Raw genomic sequence first — 11,747 nt, 5'->3', positions numbered from 1 at the left:
CTCCTCCAACTCCCGTTATACAGATTCTCCATCTGAAGGATTTACAAGGTTCTGCAGAAGTCATATTCAGGTACTGAGTTACAGGTACTGAAACTTTTTTTTTTTAAATTATTGCAGCAGTGTCAAAAGAAAACTGGAAGTTCTTTAAAACACAAGCCTCTCCCTTCTGACACACCAAGTAGTTTCAAGAAAATCGTGTCTCAGACCTCATTTAATGCATTTTACATTACTTTCACCACCTTAGTGTCATGCACTCAGGTCACTAAAGTACTTCTGATTCCTTTTCCGTTCTACTTCATTTTGCAGCATCTCCTCAGATGTGCAGGCTTTCATGGCACACAACTCCAACACTCCAATCTCTTAAATTGGTCAGTAGGCCTTTATGTTGAAATCAGCAAGGAAGTGGCAGAGTTTATTATTTTTACGTTACTGCTATATAAACAAGTTTCTGCATCATGGACTATTGAATTGAATTTCTATGTTGATCCAAGCAGCATCACTTCATCAAAGTTAATATGATAGCTTATAAAAGTAGAAAATTATTCAGAATTTGATAGGTCTCAGAACAAAACTGGTGAGAAAATCATGCGGCATCACAACTTGCAAGGCAGCCAGTGTCTTTAAGTTTCACTTTGGTACAGAAAAAGGAGCAAGTGACAATTGTGAAGTTCAAAGGATTGGTGCTGTAGAGAGAACTGTTAAAGAGTTCATCACCGTTGCTTTTCAAATATTATGTATGCACAGGAGGAGAGGATTTTTCTATAAAAAAAAAGAAAAAGAAAAGTCATAGTATAACAGACACATGCAGTTGTAGGAGGGAATTTTTAGAGATTAGATTACAGGCACTGATCTACATCTTGTTTATAACAGCATAAAAAAATCCATTCATGCTCCCATCAGTGACATACTGTCAATTTAAGTTTCTTATAATACTCAGGACTACATTGATCTGATATTGAACATTTCAGTGTTAATACTAGAGCTCTACTTTGGAGTTTTATATAACTGAAAGACAGAGGCATCTCCTATCATATATTTTTCAAGGTAAAAAAGTTTATAACATAACAGCCTGGACACATTTGATAGTATTGTCTTTTCTTGTCTCCTAATTTTGTACAAGAATGTAATAGTTTCTCACCCTCCCTCCATAATAAAAAAAAAAAATCTCTTTGATGTTATTACAGGTTTATTGTATCCTTAAACAATGAAACAACCTAGACAGAATTTGACATTGCATAATGATTTTCAAACTTATCATTTCAAGCAAAATCTGTAAGCAATAAATTCAATGTTTATGAAATCTAGGATGTGTCAGAGAAATACGTGTCATTAAATGAGACTCTTCAGTATCACTTGATCTTGGTATTGCTTAGAAATATCACATGTGAAGCATAAAGTTGAGTTCCATCCCTCTGACTGGGGTAGGAAAGAAATGGAAGCAGCAGCATCTACAAGAATGTGCCTCTGCCACTTTTATCTCTGAGTCACTGCTTCCTTCTTCAGTTCAACTGCCCAAGTTAGAGCAGAATAATTTTGTACAGTTTGTGCAATACTGAAAAGCTTCTCTCTCTCATTTGCATGTCTTTTGGCCACTTTTTTCAGCTCATGAAGTCAGAACATTATCATAGTTTTGAGTTTCTCAGCAGTAAGGAGAAAAAAAACATAATATGATCTTCTCTGTTAAGAGAACAAGGATGTAGAGGGAACAGATGCAGCAGCAAAATGTAAAATAGTTGCTTTAGGGCTATATCTTTCTGGCTTTGCTATGAAAAGACCTCATACAAATAAAGTGATTAGCTCTCACACTATAGATCATTCATACAAAAACAGAACTTCTCTATCAACAGCTCACTTGAGGAAGGGCTGCTTTTGGAGACACTCATTGTTCATACATCAGAGTCTTCCATAAGCAGGAAAAGCAAGATGAAAGTACATGCAACTGCTTCTTGTTCTTTCCCAGATGCACCCAAAAAACTGAACCAACGGGTTGCACTGAGGTCTAAGTAAGCCAGCTACAGGACACCCACAGCTTCAGCAACGCAGAGACATGTTGCAAGTTGGTAACAACTGTGGGAAAATCCATCTCGCAGAGGCTGAAATTTCATTCTTGCACAGCAAAGGAAGGAGGAGAAAAACTCCAGTCAACTGCCACTTCGAAGCAAATATAGAACCAACTGTATTTCCTTACAAGATGTGTATTTAGAACAGATGTCCTTCAATCCAAACTTCACATATCAGCACTGGTAACAGGTCAATTTTATTTTTAATTTTAAAGCATCTAGAGTTTGCTTTAATGGACTAGCTATGAGAGATGCAGTACTACCAGCTGCAGAGCAGAAAAGGTTGAAATATTTCTCTTAAAAACGTCAAATAGAAATTGTTCAAACCACATTTAGTCTGCATTTTATTAGCACAATGAAACTACAAGTTACTTGCAGCACTAATCACCATGTGAAAACAAACGCTCTTTTATGGCTTGCTGGTATGTTTCTTTATCCCGTTTCTACATGGCTATGTAGTTACCTCTTGAGATTCTAATTTATATGTTCACTAAATCAAGCTTTTGCTGCTCAGTTTTTTTCAAAGTAGGAATATTATTGCTTTTTAATATAGGAAGGGGCAGTGTGTTCTGCCAAGTCTTTCTAAGATTATCATCAGTGCATTTTCTGGACAGACTGATCTGCTGAATGTTCTCTGCTACTGGATCAGCAGAGTTTTCTGACCCTTAAGACTTACATCCAAGAGAAGTGAACACATTGCCTCCAAAACTCCTATATTCCATTGTGCGTGAAGTAAACAAATGCTAAAGAAAGAGTTATGTCAACACTTGGTTATGCTGCAAAATTTAATTGAATCTCATTTACATATGAAAAAAGAAATGATATACTTTCCAGATCTGGTTAGTCATAAGTTTCTTCTTTATTTGGTGGCTTAGGAACTCTGAGGCATAAAGCTACCCTCTGAATCTACAAAATTTCCTACTACCAGCTCCTTACAACAAAACAGCAGAAACCAGAAAGACCCAAAAACACCCACAGGAAATCCTTACTTGGAACCACTTTCTTTTCAAATGGTATTTGTTGGGGGTTATTGGTCATTTTCTAGACCTATCTTACAGAACATGAGGTGTTTAGTAAATAAATCCTGCAACCTTTGAAGCAAGTACACTCCTCTTACTGTGAACAGTATTTTGTAACCACATTGTAATGAAATATTTTAAAGGATGTATTGCAAAATTTTAGAATACATTTTAATATAGTGATTTATAAGCTTTAGCAATTACAGAAGAAATGTAAACTATTCTGCACATGTTACAAACAAGAAGTTATTTTGCTGAGAGTAATGAAGAAAAAATACTTTGCCTCTTTCATTTTAAACTTTGTTTCCCCGATACAACAAGCAGTACCATAATAGAAGCATTTAATGGCACTATTAACTCAACCACCTAAAACCAGAATCTATATTAATTACATTCATTATATTTAATTGAACATAATCATCTAACCTAACAATTCCTTGTACACTAATTAATAAAACAGCATGTCTTCTGGATCAGAAATGCATTAATTTATTACTTTCAAAGGTAAGATATTTAGGGTACAGATAAAATTCATAACTTCCATCATTACTGTATTTGGACAGACTGTTAACTTTTGTAATCACAGTGACTGTTCAGGGCAATGGATCTCTCAAGTGAAATTGAAATTTCATGCAAATTTTGCATATCCAATGTGTTGGGGGTTTTTTGTCTCCTTGGGGACATTTGAGAAGAAAGACATGAATCAGCAAGGTCATTTCCATAAAAATACTGCAAAGAATCACAAAAAAATGTGTCATCTATATTATGAACAATCTTCAATAACTCTACATTTTTATATAGGGGTGTTCAAGTGTACAAAGTCATGTCCTTAAGCAGGTAAAGAGTAAAGCCTATTTGATAGGTGAGAAGCCTGGGCAGATCAGATGGACCATCCCAAAAAATGCATAAACTGCTTTCTCTTAAAGGAGTGAGCTCACGATATCTCATGAGCTGATCGCTTGGGGCTGGATCACTCAAATAGTCACTGGTTTGCCTTTGTTTCAGGGTGCAAAATAGCCAGAGGAGGGGAGAAAAATTTAAAAAAAAAAAAAAAAAAAAAAGCTTCAGGCTTAAATTAATATGCATACTGAATAAAGCAGTTTACAGCTCTGCACCTAAAAGTCCCCACTTGGCTATTGATTACTTTGGAAAAAAAAACCCTAGCTGTAACCATAAGTGTCTTAGCCTTTGATAGCTAAAAGTCTTAGGCACCTGCAGTTTTTTACATACACCCAGAAGCACCTCCATCTTTCCAGACCCAAGCTGCCTCTCATCTGTTGTTAGCCACGAGCCAGGCCTAATTTCTTAACCTTGCTCTTGAGAAACCTGATTTGACAGATATAGATATTTCACCCATGATTTCCTTTCAGAAAGGATACAGCTGAAACAAAAGCAAGGAACGCTTTCATCTTGATATTGTAGAGTCAAGATTATCCTCTGCTAGAAGAGACCAAATTAAAGATGAGTCTCAGCCTGGGAAGTCATCCTAAAAACTGAACAATGGACATCTCTAAGATAGAATTATTCTCTAGCCCTCTTATTAAAGCTATTATAATGTCTAATAATAATTAAAGAAGCAATAGGCTAGAGGGAGAATGCTCTAACCACTTTGTCATTTGGTAGCTATGTAGATCTGCATCCTAAAGCATGCATTTCATTTCATATTGAATAAATAATTTCAGTAATATTAATAAGTAATCTTTGAAGAAGGAAATGGAGGAACCAGGCCTATACTTAATAATCAGGACACTTCTCTGCAAAGGGAGAGTAACATGCATTTGGCCCAATTAATCTTTGATGTTGCTCCACTCTTCAGAACAAAATTAAAATCAAGAGCTAGAAAATACCACAGACTAACGCAGCAAAATAGTTTAGAAGGCAAAACCAAAAGCAAACAGACAATAGCAAACTCCCACCATGAAGAAATTTCCACTTTGATTTCACGTCCTACGTTAGTGTTCTAACCAGTGAGCTGTGTTTGGTGAACTAAGCAGGACGGAGGGGAGAAAAGAGGAAGGGTAGCATATGCTTGCATTCCTAAATCTCTTGATCCATTAAAGAAACAGAACAAGAAAAAACAGACCAGGCAATATCCAGAAAGTAACTCTGCTTTGTTAATCACAAGGTGAAAGTGCATCCCCCCAAACCACCAAGAAGGGGGTCTAAATTTTAGCTTTAAGGGACTTCCAATACTCATTCCCACTCTCAGCATTTCCCTCAGGGAAGTTCAGGAATACACTGTCTATATGACACACACTGACCCAGTATTGCAACCAGAGATGTCTGATGTTCCACCATATAAGAAGTTGAGATGCTTAACACAGTTCCAGGCTCACATTGGAAACTGATGGCCTAAACTGGTAGCTATTCAAAATATATCTGAAAATAACTTTTCCACGACTACTTCTGTCCCTTGAAATCATTCATCACACTTTCTGGACTTGATTTGGCCTAAGTGACTTGTTTAAGGGATACTATTTCTGCACATAACAATCAGATGCACTTTTCTTTGTTTCAGTATATTCCCTGTATGACTGAAGTTCTCTCACTGGAAAGTTAGACAAGCTACACATTTGAAAGAATAAATAAGTACACATGGTTGCATAAAAACATATTAATACACAATGGTAGGGTCAGTCATGGCAGATGCAGGAACAAAGTACAGTGGTTGTGTTTCCCAGCTCTGAATTAATTTAGCCAAATTACACATACTTTGAAGAACTGGGTTTTTTTAACCTTCTTCCTTAATGAGACTGGCTGCGCAACAGTTGTAATTTATTCACATCCGGATAATAAAAAGATTTGGTATAAGCATCATCTCAAAAAACCTCATCTGTTCCAACTTCCTTTAAGTTCCAACACCACATTCTACCTGAGCAAACTTCTCTATTGTGTAAATCATCCAATACACTAATATGCTATATCCTACTTGAAAAAAATGTGTCCTCATGAATCTCCCTTCATCCTTGTCCTCTCTCTCTTGAGTCATTTCATTAGCAGATCTTTTCAGGCTTCTCTCTTCACGGCCTTTGCCTCTTTGAACAAGTGAGAATGATCTCACCAAACTTCACCTAGGCTGTCCATGAGGATCTCTGAACTGTCTGTGTACTAAATACCTGCTCTTAGATACAGTAGAAATGGATAGAAAACAAGCTAACTTTGATCGCCTCGCCTAAATTTACACAGAGCACACACACATGTATGTGTAACAGCCATACTCACCTCTTGTGAATTTATCTACATGAACGTGATTTCAGACCAGCCACTTATGTGCCTCTTCCCCTCTTCTCTCACTCCTCAACAGAGTTTGTGAGTTTCTGACCAAGATACAATTTGAATCTCCTAGTTTGAGCTAAAAATCTTGCAGAGACAGCACATCAATTTTCAGGATATACCAGATCCAAGTTATAGCCTATTCTGAACTCTGATCCATATTTTGGATCTTAACACCATTTTCTGAGTCTTCAATTAGTAATAAGACACTAAAATAATATAGCTAACTAGTGCCACAAACTAAATTACCATAGTTTCACTCAAATCATCTTTCAGATCCTGTAAAAGAGACAGTGTAAAACACGTGCATCTCCTAGCTACCGACAGGTATGTCAGAGCATGCAATTCTTAATTTCATAGGCATAAACAGATCATGTTTGGCTACCCAGTTATTAAGTAAGTGATTATAATTATTAATGAATTAAGCAACTTAAAAAAAAAATATATATATATATATATATAAGCAGTATACATGAATCACTGGTTCAGCAGCTCCTACCCTTTCCCAGGAAGTGTGCGGCACGTCACACCCAGGCCCGTGTCTGTTCTGTCTTGCCTCTGCAGAGCAAGCCTTTGGGGAAAGGCTCTTATCTTTTGACACTCGTAACTGCACAACATCACACAATCTGCAGCCTTACAGAGTATGAATATTACAAATCTTTTTCTGCAATAGATTTCCACGTAATTTTGGTTTTATTAAAAACATTAAGTCCTGTTGATAAACCTCACCTGATGCACTGGGCCTCAGTAGTGCAAGAGGATTTCTTTGTAAGGACTTTTAACAAGAATCCAAGGCTGGAGATATATTCCTGTCCCAAAAAACTTTAACATCTTTGTGATTCCAACAGTTCCATGTCAACAGGAATTATTATTACTCTATTTCGTTTCTGTTATTTGCTTATTTTCAAGCAAAGCACTGCCTGCCTTCAAAAGTGGTTAGAGTGGAGAAAAAAAATACTGTTACATTTTAATTTCTTCAGAAAAGTGAAGAAATCAAAGTTACCAGGTAGACTTGAGGATGGCGTGGGCTCTATTTACTGTGGAGAACAGAACTGGGATGTTGAAACTAGCTTAGCTGGTTACAAATGTAAATATAAGACATGGTTATTGTATGCACTTTGAAACGAAAGAAAAAGTTTAATTTAGTGCTGAGGAGCTGAGAATGGAAAAACCAGTTTCCCAGCATTGTTCCTCAGAAGCCCAGAGGAAAATTTTAAAATGTAACCCAAATCAGTTTTGCTTCCTGTCCCCCACCTTAAACAAAATACTCCCAAGGCTGACTCACCTTATTTAATAGCACTCTTGAAAAGACATTTGCTATTAGAGTTTGGCATCATTAATTTTTCTGGAGCACACTGTCAGCATGTGAGCAAGTATAAATGGAGAACTCATGCATGTGTGTTACATGGCATAGAGCTTGCCTTTAGCATTTCTCCATTTATGACAAGCAGGAAAGTAATTATCAAACTAGCTGATGCAGGAGCCTGAGGCTATGGTAAATAGTTAACCCAATTTAAATTTTGCTGGTTTTGCCAATATGTAGTCGGTTTGGTTTTTAATGATTAAACTGCCTGGTTTTTTAAAACTGTCAGCCTGCAAGTATGATATCAGAATTCCCTTTATGTAAAAAAAGGCCAGCAAAAAAAGAAAAGTAAGCGTTGAGAGTTTCAGTTTTTCTTCTCCGAAAAAAAGTCATTACATGTGAAAAAAGTATTTTTAAATGGAGCTCAATTAAATAAAAATTCATTGGGGATTCAAAAACATGCTCTGAACCCATAACTAATTTTTGCATTCCTTCCTTTTCCTCTTCCTTTTTTTTCATGTCGCCAGGGAAGAAGAGCCAGGGCCCACTGAGATCTGCAGCCAGGCTGCAGCGGTAACAGGAGTTTCTGCCCCAGGATGGCTTCCTGACCACCCCTGGTTCCCCTGCAAGCCAGAGAAGGCAGGGATGTCCCCCAGGGCCAGGCACTGGAGCCCACATCTTAAAAAGAGTAGGAAGGGAGGGACAGCATAGGAGTTCTCTCCCACTGCTTGGCACTTCCCCACTTGAGGTTTCTTCCTGAAGCAAGGACAGGCACAGCCTTGCCCCCTCCCTGCTCATTACCCTCCAGGGCAGTAGGTTAAGCAGGTGCTTTTTTTCTCTAATTCAACTCCTTTCATTTCTCTTTTCCCCTCTTTAAATCTCTGTTTTACAGTCTTAGATCACATTACCCTCGTCTACCATCTCTTTCCAGCTGAGAAACTGCTTTTCCATTTTTGGTTGTTCCTTAAATAGAAACTATCCCATAACATTACAGATTGTTGCTGTCCTTCTCTGAACCTATTCCAGATGTACTATATCCTTTTTAAAATGACAGGACCAACGCTACATATGGTATTTAATAAGATACAAGCAAAACAGTGATTAATACATGATGTTCTGTTTTGTTCTCTGTTCCTTTCCCAACTGCCCCTAACCCTCTGCTTTCTTTTTGGATTATTACTGAGCTGAGGTTTTCACAGAACTATTTATCATAAACTCCAAAACTCACTCACTAGTGATAATAAGGCTTCAACCTCAGCAACAGAATAAGCATGCAGAGCAAGGACAGCAGCAGGGCAGTGGACACAAAACCTTTAAAGACGTACTTTGAGAGCTATATCCTGGGGCTGGCTTCTCAGCTTATGAAATTTTACATTAAGAATTCAAAATTTGTTTGCATTCTCCATGAGCACCAAAGCAGGACTTAAGCAACTGTCAAAGAAAACAAAAAGGAAAAGTAATGAAGCGAGTCAACAAAGAAAAATAAGAACACAACATCAAGAGTGGCTAGCACAGCACAGAATGGTTCAGAAACCACTGAAGCCTAAAGGCTCCTCTGTCTCCCAAGGCGAGCACTCCTCCTCATCCCTGCAAATGCTGTCTGATAGTGAAGAACTACTGCTGAACCAGACCTGCTGCCAAACAATCCCTGCAACAGTCTTAGGCAAGCAAAGCCAACAACACACCTCCATAGAATTTTGTGGGCTAATCCCCTCGCTCTGTCCATACGCTGGGCTTGGATGCAAACCAGCAGGACTCCCAAAATCTGGGTAGTGATAGCTAGTGAATTGCTTCACTTGAGCTTTAAAGGCTTTTTCTCAGCAGGATTTATGATCTCGGCACAACACCATGCTAACAGCAGTGACATAGCTGCCTATTCATAGTTCCCCAGAGGCTATGAAACATGCTGAAGTCTGCTAGCAGAAGACTGTAAAGGCAGACCATGAGGACATGTACATCTTTTTTAAATGAGGTCTGCTTGTTAGTGGACTGAGCAACTCTGGATGCTAGCCCCTACTTGCTCTTTGCCTTTGGGTAAATCAGCCAGCACCTTTCCTGGATTAAATTAACCATAAGCACAGTGATGAGATAAAGAGAAAGAGTGATTCATCTCCTCTCCTTCAATGGTGACTTAGCTACCAAGAAACTGCCACAAATCTCTTGAGGGACATGATGATAGCAGTACACAGACCAGATCAAGCTACTTGTTACAAGATGCTGTTAACACTCCAGAAAATCTTATGCGAGAATAAAGCACTTTGAGAAAGATTATTTACATTCATGGAAGCATCTTGCAGTCTGTGTTGACTAGTCAAATAACATCACCAAGGGAACACCACAGATTTGACATCTGTGACGCTTTCTGCTGTGAAAGGCAGATAATCTTCCTCCAATCCTTTCCAGGGGCATCGAGTAACAGGCGTACTTTTGAAGTTGTTACATAGCTAAAAGTATAAGGGATTATACTTCTTGCTCTTTTGGTCACTAGGAAGAAAGTTGTCACATAATGCAAGACTCTGCTCAGAGCAAAGTGGAAGAAGAGTCCATTCTGGTGTGACAACATTCAGCATTACAGCAGACACTGCCAAGTCAGGAAGATGAGGTATAAAGAGAGATTTCATAAATTCACTGAGCAACAAAACCAGATAAAGCTCTCAGTAGAACACTGCACTGGAAGATTGTTATATTTTTTCCTATAAAAAAAAAGACAGGCTGTATTTACCATCAGATCAACTACTTGCATCTGAATCTGATGGATCCTCGTTGACAAAAGTGAATAAATACCCTGTTTTCAAGTGTTATCTGTTTTATCACGGGCTTGCTTTGTCACTTTCTAAAGTTTTGTAGCCATTGAAGCTGGTTGATAAACAGTTACCTATCAATAAAAATCATCCCTTAATTTCTAGGTTTGTCTCAAATACCAAGAATTCTAAATGACTAAAGCACTCCACCAAAATTGAAAGTATGCTCATTAATTCAGGACTTCCCAAATCACCAGTTTATGTTAATTCACTCTACAAGATGCTTGTCAGGGGTTTAGAAGAAAAATTGACACCAACAAATCCTGAGGGGGCTGGAGGGGTGGGCAACATGAGCAGGGGGCTAGTCCAAGAAGACTTGAAGACTGTCTTACCAATGAATCCTCAGCCAAATATTCAACCAACCAGTCTGTTCCAGAAAATGGCATAGGTGTATCCAGAATCTGACACAAAAACAATCATGTAAGGCATAAGCATTATCTGATGCATTCATTTTTTCTTGGATTTCTGAGAGATGACAGAGAAGATTATCTTCCTTTCAGGTTGTTAGGATGAACAATACAGGAAGTTAGAAACCATTATTTGAAAAGAAAGTGGTACTATTAAACAGAAGAATCTAAAGTAACATGAAGGTCTTGATACTGTACTTTATGACCATTTAGCCAGGCAGAAATCTATGCCAAAGTAATGGAACTACAAAGATTTTCTACCTGTTAGGGAAGCACAAAACATGAGGTACTTTCATGTTTTCTAGCACGTGGGGTAATTTAGCTCGCATACTTTGCTATCACTTTGTCACCAAACCAGCACCAAAACTTGTTATTTCCACTGTGACAAATGATCAAACATAGATACTAATTCAGTTCCACATCACATTTGATAAGGTTGACAGCTTTGGAAGGGGGAAAAATCTGTAACTGCTTATTTGGCCAGATTGTTATGAAATGATGTGGGCATTTGCTGCACAGCAGGGGATGGCTTTTATTGGACAGGAGCTCAGTGGACAGGAAAGCTGTGTTTTGAAACTGCAGATCTTGAGTTTCAATCCTGCTTTCTAGTGCAGGTCATATTGAGACAGACCTCTCTTTCTAACTTGTTCCACACTGTTGGAACTGCTACTGCAAGTCTATTTGCTCACATACATTATTAATATCAGCCTCATGTGTCACCCCCTTCTAACCTTCAGTCCAGCTATTTGAATTTCATTAGGCTATAACTAGAGTCATTTGAAACTCAGTGCTAAGACAGACAAATTGCAACAATTCTCTTACCTCATTATTAAAGATTTATATTACAGTATAAGATATAAAGTTTATAAACTTCATGTTTTTAA

At 37.9% G+C, this 11,747-nt stretch overlaps 1 protein-coding gene across 1 annotated transcript in view; it reads right to left on the bottom strand.

Annotated features, from left to right (window-relative positions):
• Positions 1 to 653: 653 nt before the first annotated feature.
• Positions 654 to 11,747, bottom strand: part of LOC141959941 (uncharacterized) — a 51,489-nt gene continuing 40,395 nt past the window's right edge. Inside the window, exon 4 of the mRNA XM_074904347.1 lies at positions 654 to 759. Coding sequence (XP_074760448.1) covers positions 731 to 759 — 29 coding nt within the window. The 3' untranslated portion in view covers positions 654 to 730. The remainder of the gene's footprint in view (positions 760 to 11,747) is intronic.

Source organism: Athene noctua, chromosome 4 (assembly GCF_965140245.1).
Source record: "Athene noctua chromosome 4, bAthNoc1.hap1.1, whole genome shotgun sequence".
Lineage (NCBI taxonomy): Eukaryota > Metazoa > Chordata > Aves > Strigiformes > Strigidae > Athene > Athene noctua.
This window is presented reverse-complemented; position numbering and strand designations above follow the sequence as displayed.